The 16,849-nt window shown below is 42.6% G+C and overlaps 3 protein-coding genes across 3 annotated transcripts; all 3 read left to right on the plus strand.

Moving 5' to 3' along the window:
* Window positions 1-3,204: 3,204 nt before the first annotated feature.
* LOC133910446 (uncharacterized) lies at window positions 3,205-4,398 on the plus strand. Its single transcript, XM_062352841.1, has 2 exons — window positions 3,205-3,744; window positions 3,925-4,398. The coding sequence occupies exons 1-2, from the start codon at window positions 3,205-3,207 to the stop codon at window positions 4,396-4,398; spliced, it is 1,014 nt and encodes a 337-aa protein (XP_062208825.1).
* A 555-nt stretch (window positions 4,399-4,953) lies between these two features.
* On the plus strand, window positions 4,954-6,213 carry LOC133910447 (ATP-dependent DNA helicase PIF1-like). The gene has a single exon (XM_062352843.1). It carries the CDS (start codon window positions 4,954-4,956, stop codon window positions 6,211-6,213), a length of 1,260 nt encoding a protein of 419 aa, XP_062208827.1.
* A 5,199-nt stretch (window positions 6,214-11,412) lies between these two features.
* On the plus strand, window positions 11,413-12,031 carry LOC133911702 (uncharacterized). The gene has a single exon (XM_062354072.1). It carries the CDS (start codon window positions 11,523-11,525, stop codon window positions 11,790-11,792), a length of 270 nt encoding a protein of 89 aa, XP_062210056.1. The 5' UTR covers window positions 11,413-11,522; the 3' UTR covers window positions 11,793-12,031.
* The last annotated feature ends 4,818 nt before the right edge of the window (window positions 12,032-16,849 follow it).

A 16,849-nucleotide genomic window follows, 5' to 3' on the forward strand; every position in this document is an offset into this window, starting at 1 on the left:
ATTCAGTTTCCGCTCTACCCAAAGCACCTTATGCCATTCCCTGAAGTGTATCGCCGTCCTAATAAGACTTTTGTAGGTAAGTTTCAAGCCTTCCATTTTAGACTTATAAAAAAGTAAAGAAAAATTGAATTTACACAAAAAAACCTGACCAAGAATAATGGTGCAGATATAGCTGAAGTAGTTGTGCATTGGGCGGCAATTGAGCACATTGGTTGTAGCCTCTATAGAGAGGTCACACTCATGGACACAAGGTACCTTTGAGTTATGTTAATAATTTTGTTAGTACAAAAAGGTGCATCAAGATAAAAAATGCTATAACATAATATGCAGAAAAATAACTAAAAATTTTCTATGTTTAAAGGTGCAACTTGATTGTTGTTGGGGTTTGGTCCCACCATTTGACCCGACATGCGTGTAGCTGGTCATTGGCTAATGCTAACAATGACATAGTCTTGTTAACTATGCTTCAAAATAACAGGAGACATGGTAATTGGTTTCTTATTAACCAAGGCATACTTAACCATTATACTTGTTAAGTTACTTCATTAACAACAAATTTTCAAATCAGGGTGCTTGGAGACTTCAGAGCATACAACTTTTAAATTCAACCCAAGTCATTGCGCTACACGTGCACTGCAGTGTGAGTAATACATGCACAAATATTCTCACTAAGAAATTAAGAAATATATACAGTTTCGTCAAATATTAATTGAAACAATCCTATTCGGACATGCAGGCGTGCGAGGATCGGTGATCACAGGATCTATGGATCCCCGTTTTGTTAACAGATTTCTTGAGAATAGATGGGCGTACCTAGCAACCGTGGTTTGAGTGTGATGGCTACAAGTACTAATAGTTCTTAGAAGACTACTATAGCTAGACATTATTCACACATGTTAATGTGTCTATCGGTTATCAAGTTTTTAGTTTCATTGTGATTTTTGTGTTGTTTAAGTAATTATACCAATGGATACTGGCAACTACCTTTCTCATCATGGTGTTTTTATGTCTGTAATATATCCTACTACCTTTCTCGTTATGGTGTTTTTATGTCTATAATATATCCTATACGTTTGTAATGATGTCTTGTAATTATGATGTTTTTATATGTCTGTAATATATCTTATTTCTAGACTACTTTTCAATGGATATGTATTTGGGACTGAAATTAAAAAGTGCTTTGAGATGGTTCAAAGTATGTTGAGATGGTCCAAAGTATGTGAAAATTCTCAATGCATAACTTACTCTTTAATATGCCATACCTAAATAAACAATTAAGCATAACTATGTGAACAAAAACAGAAGTATGTAATTTAATATTTTCTGTTTATAACCTAATAAATCTAGCACTGTAAGATACGTTTCTGAAATATTTTCTAAACTATTAAATTGTAAAATAATATTAGGGTATATATATCACATTACCAACAAATTGCCAAAATGTCGGAAGACCGAAACCAGTCAAGAAGAAAAGGAAAAGAAGGTATGCATTTTAACACGACTAATTGTAATGTTAGCTATATAGCCCATGCTACAACGTTAAACTAATATAATAAAAACATATGTGCTACTCTCATTTTAATTTTTTTTATATATAGTTATAGATGGACACCGCACAAGAAAGAGATCTTGCAACAACTATATGCCACATAGATCTTCTGGAATTTCTATTCAAGAACCATCATATGCTTCATGTGATAGTTCATCAAACGATGAAGATGGGACACATCGACTACCATCCTCGTTTTTAATTCCAACCCAAAGTACCCTCACATCAGAGGGGCTATTACGAGGCGAAGGCTCTAATGGTACAAGCTTAGTATGAATTGTAGTAATGCTACTAGCTTAAATATGCCTTTGAATATGTGGGAAACATAACCTTGATTTCATGGCAAATCTAGCCATTGCTACACTAGAGCAGCAACGACAGACACAGTCAAAACAAACAAACACTCATGGGAGGACAGTGGACCGTGCAGAAGCAAGGCAACAACGTGATAGAGCACGCCGTGCAAGCATGACGCCCGAGCAAGTTGCAAGCAGACGGGCTTGTGCTCGGCAACGTTATGCAAATATGACGCCTGAGCAGAGGCATGCAAGGCGAGATAAACAGAACCAACGAAACATGGCAAGACGAAGCACTCCCCGTGCAAATTGTGTCATGGGTACAAGTATTACCGATGCAACAAATGGCTCTGTGGTTGGCTCCAACAATATTGATACTACAGAAGCTATCTATCAGAACCTACCAGATAGCACTCATATGTTGAAACCTCAGCCAAACTGTCACTATTGTGGTGCGAGGAGGTTCGAATATGAGTCATTGGGATTTTGTTTCAAGGATGGGAAAGTCAAACTGGAGATGCCAGAACCACCTGAAGAGCTTCGACTGCTGTACACAAGTGGGGATCCTGAATCACAACATTTTCAGGACAGCATTAGATTTTTCAATGGTCATTTCTCATTCACCACACTCTATTGTGATTATGACAAGGAACTCGCAAATGCAAGAGATGGAGTGTACACATTTAAAGCTCATGGACAAATGTACCACAATATACACTCATTCGGACAACAAGATGATGACCCGAGCCATTTGCAACTATACTTCTATGATGACAATCCTTCCTTATCACATCGTTTTCGACGCGCCCGAGATGAAACATATAGAGCAAGAGATAGGAGTGTCATTAGAAGTTTGGTGGGCATCCTAAGAGACAACCCTTACTCTGAAACATTCAGGAGCCTAGGACAAGTTGAAGATATGGACGAATATTGTATTGTGCTAAACATTGAATACAAACTAGACCAGAGAGTATATAACATGACATTAACATCAGAGGTGGCTGCTGTGTGGGTCGAGGGGAGCGAGTTGCACAAATATTTTGATTGCAGCATAACTCTCTTTGCTAATAATGACACATATTATTCAATCAGACCTCATCATGGGTGCTATGACCCTTTGTCATATCCTCTCCTTTTCCCGAGTGGGGAGCTTGGTTGGCATCCAGAGATACCAAAATAAGGTGTTGATATTAGACAGATACGAAGGTCTCAGTCCATAAATCCCGATAACCCAGATTAGTTAAGTGATATATAGTTGCATTACATCCATTTTCTCATGGTACTTATCAATCTTCTACTAATTAACTGATCATGTATACTCTTTTCTTGATAGACACTAATAGCACGTTGTGCGTCACGATGCGCGAATATTATTGCTACAAGTTCCAGATGCGCCGTGGAATGTTCAACACCATCTTGCATGGGAAGCGCCTATTCCAGCAATTTGCAGTTGATACCTATATAAAGCTTAAAACATCGCGTCTGAACTATATTCTGCACAACCAATCAAGAATACGTGCAGATCTTTACCAGGGCTTAGTGGATAGTGTATCTGCAGGGGAGAATCAAGCGAGTGCAATGGGCAAAAGATGGGTCCTTCCAGCGTCATTTATTGGTGGCCCGAGGGATATGAGACGACAATACATGGATGCTATGGCCTTGGTGCAGAAGTACGGTAAACCAGACATCTTCCTCACCATGACTTGCAACCCTAACTGGGAAGAAATACTTAGGGAGCTTGAACCTGGCCAGACACCACAAGACCGTCCTGATCTTGTTGTGCGAGTATTTAGAGCTAAATTAGATGATCTCAAGTTTCAGCTCTTCCATAATCACATCCTTGGAGTTGTTGCGGCGCATGTCCATGTCACCGAGTTCCAGAAAAGGGGTCTACCGCATGTACACTTCCTCCTTATCATGAAGTCAGGCTATAAGCTTACATGTCCAGAATAGTACAACACTGTCATTTCCGCAGAGCTTCCAACCAAGGAAAGGTATCCTGAGCTTCATGAAATGGTTGTCAAACATATGATGCATGGTCCCTGTGGTTCGTTAAATCCTGGTAATGTATGTATGAAGAATCAAAATCGCACATGCAAGAGCTATTATCCACGCCAGTTTACTGATACAACTCTCCAAGGCAAGGACTCTTACCCCATCTACAAAAGACGGGATGATGGGCAAAAGGTACATGTAAGAGGGCATGTCTTGGACAACAGATGGGTTGTACCATATAATCCTAAGCTACTAAGGAGGTATGACTGCCACATCAACGCCGAGGTTTGTTCAAGCATTAAGACTGTCAAGTACCTTTACAAATACATCTACAAGGGTCATGACAGGGCATATGTTTCTACCAATGATGCCAATGGCAATAATGAGATTAATGAGATCGATGATTACAGGGAAGCTAGATGGGTAGCCCCACAGGAGGCATTGTGGAGAATCTTTGCCTTCGATCTTAGTGGGATCTTCCCCCCAGTGCTCCAGCTGCAACTTCATCTCCCTGGCATGCATCTCGTGTCCTACAGGGATAACGCGGATGCACGTTAGGTTTTGGACCAACAAGGTGCCTCTGAGACCATGTTAACTGGGTATTTTAAGGCGAATTGTGAGTTCCCGTGGGCACGAAGCATACTATATAGGGAATTCCCAGAATATGCAGTTTGGAACCCTACATTAAAGAAATGGAAGAAGAGAAAACAACGCACACAGGTTGGAAGGATCATCTCAGTGCATCCTACGGAGGGAGAAAGATACTATCTAAGGGTACTACTAAACCACATGGCAGGTGCTACTTCATATGAAAATCTAAGGACATTTGATGGTGTTGTCTACCCTACCTTCCGAGAAGCTGCTGAGAAAAGAGGTCTTATTAAGTCAGACAATAACATCGATGATTGCCTAACAGAGGCTGAAATATTCCATATGCCATCATCTCTCCGAAGGCTGTTTGCCACAATATTGGTTTTCTGCGAACCCAACGATGTCTGTGGGATATGGAACAAGCACCTAGAGGCAATGTCCGAAGACTTCCGATGAGACCAAATGAACTCACATGTAGTTGAACAAATGGTTTTGTTGGATATTAGAAATATGCTACAGTCAATGGGTAAAGACATATCATCATTCCCTCTTCCTGAGATCGAAGTGGAGCATGACACCATGTATGGAGAGGTAAGGGAAATATTTAAAGAGAGATCTATAGAGGTAGACCATGAATTTGCCTCGGCCGTGTCATCTCTCAATCGTGAACAACGGTATACTTATGACAAAATATTATTCTATGTTGACAGCGGTAATGGAACTGCATTCTTTGTTGATGGTCCTGGAGGGACCGGAAAGACATTCCTATACAAAGCTTTGCTAGCGAAGGTCCGTAGTGAGGGAAAAATAGCTGTTGCTACTGCAACATCTGGTGTTGCTGCCTCAATCCTGCCTGGAGGCAGGACTGCACACTCAAGATTTAAGATATCACTGGGCATACAAGAAGGAGGAGTGTGTAACTTTACAAAGCAGAGTGAGACTGCGAAACTTCTTCGAATGGCTTCACTTATATTATGGGATGAGGTCTCTATGACAAAAAGGCAAGCAATTGAGGCACTTGATAAAAGCCTGAGAGACATCATGGAAAAGCCTGATCTACCATTTGGAGGAAAAACGATTGTTTTTGGAGGCGACTTCAGGCAGGTCCTTCCAGTTGTGCGAAAGGGTACAAGAGCACAAATAATAAATGCAACATTACTCAAATCTTACCTATGGGAAAACATGCAAAAGCTGAGGCTTGTTCGTAATATGAGGGCTCAATCAGATCCATGGTTCTCTAAATACCTACTACGTATCGGGAATGGCACTGAAGAAACTGTGAAAGATGACTATGTAAAGATACCCGACGAGATATGTGTGCCTTACACTAGTGCAGAATCTAACATTGATAATCTTATTGATAGAGTGTTTCCTATGTTAGCAACACACATATCCAATTCAGACTACATCACATCTCGCGCTATTTTGTCAACAAGGAATGAGAACGTCGATGACATAAACATGAGACTTATCGAACGATTTCCTGGTGATGAGATGGTCTATCACAGCTATGATCTTGCAATTGATGATCCAAACAACTACTACCCTCCCGAATTCTTGAATTCTCTAACCCCAAATGGATTACCACCGCACATTCTCAAGCTAAAGGTCAATTGCCCTGTGATTTTGCTCAGAAATCTAGATCCAGCTAATGGTTTGTGTAATGGGACAAGGTTGATAGTCCAAGCATTTCAAAGGAACACTGTCGATGCAAAAATTGTGCTAGGTCAACATGCTGGAAAAAAGAGTATTCCTACCAAGGATACCTTTGTGCCCATCTGATGATGAAATGTTCCCCTTTAAGTTTAAGAGGAATCAATTTCCTATCAGAGTGAGCTTCGCAATGACGATCAATAAAGCACAAGGACAAATGATCCCTCATGTTGGAATCTTTCTACCTAATCCAGTATTCTCTCATGGTTAGCTCTATGTCGCCCTGTCGCGAGCAACTGCTAGGAGAAATATCAAAATACTTGCTGCATCGGAAAATGATGCTAGCGTAGATTCAGCCTGCACACTAACCAAAAATATTGTCTACAAAGAAGTCCTCACCTCGTAAATACATATCATGTTCGACACAAAACAATTTATTTGTTTCTATGCCTATGTAATCTATGAATGATATACTATTTTAATCACATTATTCTTCTTTTCTTTCATGCTATCGAAAAAATAAAACACACGTTCGAAAATATTTATACCATAGCAATGCACGGGTACCTTACTAGTCTAACTCAACGCAACACTCAATCCTCACCCCTCTCTCTGCTTGGGCCGAAGCCCAACCCCTCTCTTGACCCGCATTCTCTCCCTCCTCTCTCTGCCATACTGGGCCCACCCGTCATCACCCTCCTCCCGCCTCTCCCTAACCGCCGCCGAGCACGATCTCCGCACGCGCCCCACGTTGCCCGCTCCGTCTCCCCTCTATTTAGGCCAGCTTTGTGCATAGCCATGCGGTTCCGCACCCCATCTCGTCGCTCTTGTCGTCCCTCCAAACCTGAAGCGATCGCCGCAGATCCTTGTCTCGGTCGCGCGCCACCGCGCCGGATCCCTGTCCTCGGTGAGCCCCGCACCGTACCCTCGCGTCCAGAGCACCGCGCTAAGGTTAGGAGCTTGCCCACCTGGTCGCCTACGCCCCTTGTCCACCAGAACACCACCGCGACGGCCATCTCCGCCGACCACCATTAAGCTCCGTCGCGCCGCCTCCTTGCTACACCTCCGACCAAGCCGAACTCGGCTACGGATTCCTCGAGGCCATGCGATGCCGAGGCGCCTCCTCCCCGACAACCCCGACCACTGCGACCCCTCTACTGTCGGCCGCAGTGAGCCGCCGCCCGCCATCCTCGCCAGCACGTTCATATTTGCGCACCACTGCCAAGGGAGAGCACATCCACATGTCCACCGCGGCACAGGGAGCCTCGTCTGCACCACCACCTCGAACCCCCGAGCCGTGAATCGCCGGTGACGCCGAGAGCCCACCGTCAGCCATCGTCGATCCCCTGTGCTCTCTGTTGGTATACGCCAAATTGCAGAATCCCCCCTCTATTTTCTTTCTTTCCTATTTCTTTTAATTCATGTTTAGGATTCTTTGAAGCAAGCCCCTGGATTTTGTGTTTATTCTGTTCTAGTCCATTCATTCAATTCTAATAGAATTAATACGTTCAAATCTTGTTCAATGAATTTCATCTAGAATCTAATGCTATTTTGTAAATTCATCTAAATTTGGTAAGCTTCCAACAAATTATTCTTGTTCATGTCTAATAATTAATTGGTCACATGGTACTATATAATTCTAGATGTTATTTTAATAGTTGGATGCATATCATATGACTTCGATGGGTAGAGCTCACATATTGTTGCGCATCAGATATGAATTCAATATGAAAATAATATTTATAAAATTATATAAGACCTCATATGTTAATATTCTCAGACATCTTTTTACATCCATCTCCAATAAAACCCTAGTTTCCATCGTCTTCATGTTAAATCCACTCAATCATTTCTTTCTTCTTCAAAAGCCACAATTCTTTGTTCTTTTCTCTGATTTGCAAATTGGGTTTTATTTTATATTTATTTAGTTTTGCATTTTTTTGCGCGAGTAGAGTACGATATGTCTAGAAGAATCGATGATATACAAAGTTAAAACCTCGAGATATTTCATGACCTAGTTTACAAAGATCACTGAGAAACATCAAGACAAGTGTCCTTGACCACTTTGATCATATTGTATGAAAGTGTGTCTTCTACTTGTTAAATTGCATGCTTGTCAATATGAATCTCATGTTTAGAGTTTACTAGTACTTTTCAGATTATCCTTTCACCTGTGTTAGAGTTGGGATGTAAAGGGTAGACTTGCTTAGCCATGTTGTCAAGTCAGGTGGTTTAAATATTAATCTGTTTAATGATCTATGTAACATGAACCGGTTGGGTAATCTTTTTTACCAACATGGATCATACGGGATCTAGATAGGTGAGTTTGGTTCGTATGAATGTTGTGTGTGCATTAGGTAATGTGTGAGTACCTGTTTTAGATCCTAAGGACCGGTTCATAGGCATGTAACCCGACACAACAGCGCGACCACGAGGTTTATATGTGTATGACCTGACCAATTAATTAGATGTTCTTCTTATTCTGTACACACCAGTTAGCTGATGAGTGGCACAAGAGTGGGCCTTTGCAGTGGATTGAATCCCTGTTAGCGGTGAAATCTTAGTGGGTGTAAATAGATTTGGAGACACTTTGTAAATGCATTGTAGTGAGATCCTAGCTCTACACCCCAAAAGTGTGAAGCAACACAGGAATCACGACTCGTGGGTAAAGTGTGCGACCTCTACAGAGTGTAAAAATAATATATTAGTCGTGCTCACGGTTAAGAGTGAGCTTAGACTTCTTCATGATTAGTGGGGATCGATCTTGGATGGTTGGTTCTGGTAGTCGGGTGATGATAACTCGATGAGTTGGTAGACGAATATAGGATATCTGGTTAGTTTTGGTAATCAAATGGAATCCAATGTGCTGTATTTTGTAAAGTCTTGATGTCACACATAGTAAATATGACTACTAAGTCTTTTTGAGTTCTATAATAGGATGGCATAGATGCAGTAAAACTGAGTTACGCCTTTCTTGTCTTAAGCCCTTATGTTATATTTTCTCACACTTGCGGTGTACGATATATACTCGTACTTGCTATTTTCAATAATAAATGATGCTCAATTAGAGAAGACTACGTGAAGATCAAGAAAGCTAAAGACTATAATGAAGACGGAATGTCCTAGGTAGCGTTGTCCTTAGTTGATTTCTTGTGATGCGCCCTGAAGCTTTCGTTGGTTGTTTAAAACTCTGGTATTTATTTCAATAAAATTGTTTTTATACGATATAGTATTGTTTATCACTAATGATGTCACTACATATATGATAAAACTGATCCTGTTATATATGTAGTTTACATCTGATTTAGTCTTATAAAATCAAATATGACATGGATACCACAGAAACACACACAGGGTAGCACGAGCCCCTATGGGAAGAAGATATATACCATGAGCCCATGATTTCACCCCGTGAAGTAAGAGGTGCACAGTTTTTCTATGAGAGGAGGTACACAACTAATAAAATATGCAGTCGAACCTTGTTCCCATACACCTGGCACTAGAGCTAGGCCAAATTTGGGTGGCCTGTGGCATGATGATTTGGCACGGCCCATGGCACGTCACGAGAAAATTTGGGCTGGGCTGGCACGACACGGATACGCGAGCTGTGTTGTGCCTAGGGTCTGGGCACGGTGGGTGGCCCGACCTGGCCCAAATATTGGGTCGTGCCTGGGTCGACATGGCACAAAAATAGCCCATCGGCATGCAAACAGCCCATTGGACAGTCGGCACACAAACAGCCTGTCGACACGTAAACGACCTGTTGGCTCGTTGGAACCCACTCACCAATTGGCTCAGCAGCAGATGCATCTCGCTGCCTTAGCTTGCCTCAACCCAAATCATTTTGAACATGCCTAGCCTAGGACGTACTTTTTCCACAGGTTGGCGGACATACGAGACGACGTGTGGAGCCTCGGTTCGCGTGCGGTTAAAGCTGGCAGCAACGCCAGGCCAGGCCAGGCATGTTCGCGTCTCATGCACGTCGTGTCGAGTCATGTTGGCGCAATAACATGAATGCGCAGTGGCGGTAAAATTCCAGCTTATTTGCCCACGTGCGCTGTAAAGACAATGAGCTCTGAGCTCTCGTGCACTCGCAGACTCGCTTGTGGGCTATTGGGTGCCCCGCGTGCACGCCTTTCGAAACCCCAACACCTACCACAGCGAGACGTGGAGGTGGAGCCAACCCTCTGTCTGCCCATACCCGATTGCCACCCACTAGCACTGTACGCACCCCTGTGGCCCTGCGACAGTTGATGCTCACGAAGCCTGCTAGACCAACAGAGAGAGAGGGAGAGGGAGAGAGAGGGAGAGGGGAGGGGATCGATTCGGTGAGGTTGTTGAGGAAGAGATAAGGCTCGCTCCGTGGATGTGACTGTGAGAAAATAGATAAAACTCTGGACATGAGAATCGAGCCGACGGAGCCAAAATTGGATTGGAGACCAAATTCGGGTTCGGACATATTAGTGCAGGTTGGTGGCTTCAACCGACACTAAAAAGGACTATCAGTGTCGGTTCGTGCTTGAAATTGGCACTGAAGTATCAGTGTCGGTTTTAGCCATGAATCGGCATTGATAGTCCTTTTCAATACCGGTTCTTAGCGACTTACTCGTTTTTCGCGTGCGAGAGATTAAGATCTGACATTGATACTTGATTAAGGATGCAGAGATCGGATCGTGCCGGTGCTTGGCCCGACCCAAAGGGGTCTGGTGTGCCATTAGGATGTATTTGGGCCTCGCGGGAGACGAGTCTGGCTAGCCCGGCACAGCACGACGTGCTGATCGTGCCAGGGAAGCGTAGCCCGACATGGTCCGAGGCCTGACCAAAGTCCCACCTCTGCCTAGCACCAAATACTGTAGCGATTTACTGTTTATATTATTATTATAGTGCTAAATCTTATCCATCTGTTTGATATTTATATCAAAGGGCTCACCACGTTTTGAAGTCACCGTGACTTCATTTCAGTTCGTTCAGGACTAGCGTGGTGTGCTACAAGTACGGGGACATGTAACGCGACTGTTTACTTCACATCATAGGATCTAGAAGTGTCACAAGGAATGTGTAGCGATATTTGATTTTTTTACCACTCTAATAAGATAAAAAAATTAAATATTCCGGCCAACGGAATTGAAATCGAGAGGAGACCACAGAAAAGACTGCAGGATCGCAAATTCGCAAGTCGCATTAACAAACAGGCGGCGCCCACTAAAGAAAACCAGCGATGACAAACCGGCGGACGCGACAGCAGAATTAACAAGAAAGAGAATCGCGAGAGACTTATCCGAACGGAGGCGATGGCCACCGATCGGAGCTATTTAAATACCTCGCGTTACCGAAGGCCCCCTCATCATCAAAGTATCCAAAGCAGAGCAGAGCAACACCGGCGTTTTTCCAACTGAGATCAGTAGTAAGACTAGTGCTGTCGGCGGATCCCAACTGCCATGGAGGACATAGCGTTGCTCGTGTCCGAGGAGTCCGAGAAGAGGATGAGGCGAGGAGCCCCCGGCGCCGATGACGGAGGCAGCGAGGCGGCCGAGAGCAGCAGCGGCAGGAGGAACTTCGGCGCCGTGGCGAAGGTGTGGGGGTCGTGGGTGGAGTCCGCCTCCGCCGCGGCGTCCGGGGTGAGGGTCAACGTCGCGGTGCAGCTCAGGGAGCTGGAGCCCAAGACCGGCCTCGGCCTGGCCGCATTCGACGGCTTCTTCTCCGCTTAATCGTGCTCCTGTTTCTTGATATTTGATTCGGAGGAAGTTTATGTATGTCTCTTCCGCCGAGTAATTACGCCTAATCCCCAAATGGTACTTTTGTCTCAATCCGATCAAAAAGAAACATAGATTAAGATGAAGACGGACGGTTCAGTTAGCGAGCATGGGAAGGCTTGTGGAGGTTTAGGGTGTAACGTGTACATTAACGCTGTGCCTTACTATGAAATCTAAGAGAACTACTTGCTCCATGGATTTGTTGTGGTGCCAGTGTCATTACTTTTCGTGATCGGGATCGGGGATTCAGGTGATTAGTTCTGTTATTCCAAGGCTTCAGGTGCTTAATTTCACTTGCTGGGATCGTACTAAATGGTTCAAAAATATAGAGCTGTATTCTCATTTTAGAGGGGGAAAAACAACGTACATCTGAATTAATTCACACGAACCTGGAATCACTTTTGGCAAGACCATCACAAACATGCCGTGCCATCATTGATGGTCGTGATATTTTGAAATAAGGCATGATCAGAAGAATAGGTAATGGTGAACACACTTTTATCTGGGAACACAACTGGCTATCTATGTGCAAAAGAACGATTTCCCCCGGAACGAGTGTGATTTGATCGAACCATCTACCGGAACCTGGAAGAAGAATGCTTTAGAAAGATTTTTTTTCTAGATATTGATAAGGAAATAATCCTCAATATACCTCTTAGTGGGTGTTCTGTAGCTGATTCTTGGGCCTGGCACTATGAGAAGAGGGGCATTTTTTCAGTAAGATCAGCATACAAGATGCTAGTATTGATCAAGAAACAAATAGAGGATTGGCTATATGGCCGTGCTAGCAACTCTAGCACTTCGTTTACTGCTAATTCTTGGCGATCCTTGTGGGGAATCAAAGTTCCATCCAAGATTAAAGTTTTTACATGGAGACTTGCACATGATTCAATTCCTACAGAATCTGTGAAGAAACATAAGCACATCAATAAATCAGAGCAATGTATTTTATGTGGCTCTGCAGAAGATACTTGGGCCCATGCTTTGCTGCGTTGTACTATGGCGAAGTGTGTGTGGACATTAGTTGGTGAGGAAATTGCAGAACTGATTGCTTTAGTACACATCAAAGAACCTCGGGATTGGATATTCTTCATGACAGAAAACCTGGATGCAAAACGTTTTATCAAACTGCTTGTGTTGTGACATGTTGGGCAATCTGGTATGCAAGGAGGAAGGCTATTTATGACCAAGTGTTTCAAAGTCCACTCTCAACTTTCCATTGTATAATTCATACTTATCTCAATTGGATGAAGCGGATGTATCTGATCAGATATTTTTAGATGTAATCATGTGATCAATTATCGAGAATTATATCTATTAGGAAAGAGTGTCTTACTAATAGACATGTCCTCTCATCATGTTCATTCAACATGTATAAATATGTAAACATTATCATCAATGAATACAAGAATCACTCTCTATTATCCACTTTCTGTCTCTTATTAATTTTCTACTGTAATACGCTATCAGTCACATTCACTCTCCATTCGAGCAACAATCACCAAGAGAAGGATGAATCGATTTGGCAGACACACGGCGAGAGTGCTTCATATCCAACACAGAAGGGATACGACATACGCATGCTTCTCCGGCGACCGCACGAAGGTGATGCCCATCAACGCACAAACAAAATAACGATATTCGTTTTGGACAACTACACGAAGATGACAACATAGTGGCCTCAGGCCATCATCAAAGGAGCCTAATGCCTCAATCATGGCATACAAGTTTACCGCGCATACAGAGGACTTGCCTCGATTGCTCGTGAGGAAGTCGCCGTTCTTCAGTAACTTTCACATGCTACATCGTTTGGATGCCATTGGAGGTGTCGACGTCGACGTCGTCCTCGAACTCATGGCGACACGCCTGCATCAGTGCTAAACATCGTAGCGCGACCTCCATCCTAGAAACGGCTGACGGCTCTTCGACCCTCGGCCTCCCCTCCGACGGTGCCTAAGCGGGCCAGTGTGCGCACGGATATGTGGGAAAAGGGGCCTTCAGATCTCTTCGTGTGCCCGTAAGATGGGGAGGGGGAACAACACCCCCATGGGGGGCGACCCCACTAGCGCCCGACGGCTCTCCGAAGATGACCCCCCAAAGCGACACGACGACGAGCCTTCATCGGAGCCACTCACCACAGTGGAACGACCTCCGTCTCGACGAACTCGGCTGCATGGCAGTCCACGACAGCCACTCTACCTTTGACAAGCGGTGCTTCGGCCAACAGCGTCCACCTACGGCGATGGTGGCCCTAAGCGGCAGGTGGCGGCACTCATGGAGCATTAGTGCCTCCCTTCGCACATCGTGGTGCGGACCCCCATCACTAGTGGCGATGCTCAACATGGCGCGATGAGGCGCCCGCTTCAACGCCTCATGCCCATGGCCTTGATTCGTCGGTCCGCAACACCCACTTATGATCGGTGGCTAATGACTCTTTGGCTATGCGACGATAGTCATTAGTCGGCACCTACCCTCTTGATACAGTCACACCAGTGGCGGCTCCCCCTCATGGTGGCGCGTGACGAGTTGTACAACCTCTTAGATCTAGTGCCCCCACCTCCTTGGCATTGGTGGCTGGTGGAGGCCCCTCCCGAGGTCACGCGAACCGCCTAGCGGCGGCGCCACAGTGGGCAGTTAGGGTTAAACTGCCGGATGCCTTCTCTTTTATATGGGGCTAGGCGGGAGCCCGAATGGGCCATGGGCCAAAAGGCCAATTGGGCTCAGACCCAAGTTGTTTAGCCTTTGTGAATGAAAAAAAAAACTTCAACGGCTGGCTATTTCCAATTAGGCCCCTTGGGTCCTAACAAATAGCTCATATAAATAGTACTATGTGCATTATTTTAATTATAGCCCCTGTAATTATTTATAATTGTACCAGTTTATATACTTTTATGAATAAGCATTTCTAGACCCAATGAGTGCTAAATTTGCAACATGTTCAATGTTTTGCGTCACCGCATTCCCAAAAGCATGTCTTTACCTTTCCATACTTTTAAATTATTGTAATTTACTTTTATATTGCAATTAGTCTCCGCACTCATATTTTGATTGAATCCCAAAATTGCTTCATAAAAGCACAAAACACTTAATTAAAAGCAAATTTTCATGCAAAATCAAATTAAGTGACCTCAATTTAATATTTGTGAAACACAAAGTAATGGAACTATGTCATCTACTGCATATTTGCATATCCACCATTACTATAGGGTCTACATTTTGTTATCTTGACTTAATGATTACCTTCAACGTATTTTTTCAAATATTGTACTTAGTATAATACAGTGTAATAGGAACATAGTCATCTTCTGACAAATATCAAATTATACCTCCTACTACTACGAGATCTACACCATTTTTTGTCACTATCTAAAACGTGTTAGCTACACAAAATGAGGTCTACACTATGTAATTTAAGTCACAACTTAACTCTACATATTTTGTATCATTATTACAGCATTACCATGATTCTTCAATTTACTAAAAGAGTAAATTCATTCAATCATTGGTCATTTCTATAGGACAAAAGGTCCAACGTCGAGTTCGACAGACTTGAGTTAGATGAAAGTAGCTATCTAACTTGAGTAATGGATATGAAAATAAGTCTATCGTCTCGAGATCTAATAATGGTGATTAATCTTCCTCAAGAAAGAGATCCGCCTTTTTAGATCAAATCAAGTATGAGGCCCTATACTTCATAAGCCACCATCTTCATCCAAATTTAAAATCTAAAAACTTGATGTAAATGAATTCATATGATCTATGGAACTCGCTCGAAGAGTGTTATGAATAGCAAAAGACAATCATCCTATTTGAAGCACAACGCGAGTGATCCAATATTCGCCTCCAGGACTTTAAGTTCATTAGAGAATACAACCATGTTATTCACAAGATCTGCTCTGGGTTGCTATTTTTTGACAAAGCTCCCACAGATATGGAGAAAATTGAAAAAACTTTGTCTACAATGCTTCATATCCATAGGGTATTGTAACAATAATATCATGCTAGGAACTATCAGTACTATTATGAATTAATTCACACTTTACTTCAGGCTAAAAAGCATGATAAATTTCTTTTCAAGAATCATCACCAGCGCCCTACAGGCACTGCTCTTTTACCTGAAGTTAATTCTAATATTCATAATACCATAAAGTTCAACGAAATCAAACACCACCCCAAGAACTTCAAAAGGCAACAAGAAGCACAATAAAAAATAGATTTTTCATGGACCCAACAAGGGGAAGGACATTTCCAATAACAACAAAAACAAATCTAAAATTCGTCATAAATGTGATTTCTACAGCCACACAACTAAGAAATACCACACCCCTAGACACTTGATTGATCTTTATCTCAAGTCCATTGCACGAAGCCAACCACTTCAAGGCAAAAGATTTGAAGTACATTTCAATATTTAACCTGACACCACCAAGAATGCCAATTTTCCCCAAAGTGTTCCTCTAGAACCAACAACATGATCGTGAAATTTACTTCCAACGACTTGTTCGGAGACCTTAATTAGTCTCCTAATTAATTAGATATTATTATATCTATGTCCTATATAATGTTGTAATAGATTGTTGTCATCTTATACTATATTGTATAATTCAATAATATATCAGCACATTGATACTCAATAAAGTATGTAAATATTCTATAAATGTGATAAGAACTTCATATTAAATTCTTTATTTCTGTATATAGATTTCTACGCGAGTCAATCCGATGGAGGAAGAAATATGCCTAGTGGACATATGCACCATAAATTCTATACTTAGGAAAATCAAAATATTTCTAAACTCTTACTAAGAGATAAGAAAATATTTTGACAACGGTTGGACGCGATGCAATTATTTTTTACTCTGACCGTGCCATAATTAATCTCCTTATAGGTACCCAAGTCATAATCAATAATGCTTTATTATACCCCGATTCAACCTGTATCTTACTAAGTTATAGAAATATCCATCAAAATAGTTTACATATCAAAACTCATAATGACAACAAAGAGGAAT

Source organism: Phragmites australis, chromosome 3 (assembly GCF_958298935.1).
Source record: "Phragmites australis chromosome 3, lpPhrAust1.1, whole genome shotgun sequence".
In the NCBI taxonomy this organism is placed as follows: Eukaryota; Viridiplantae; Streptophyta; class Magnoliopsida; order Poales; family Poaceae; genus Phragmites; species Phragmites australis.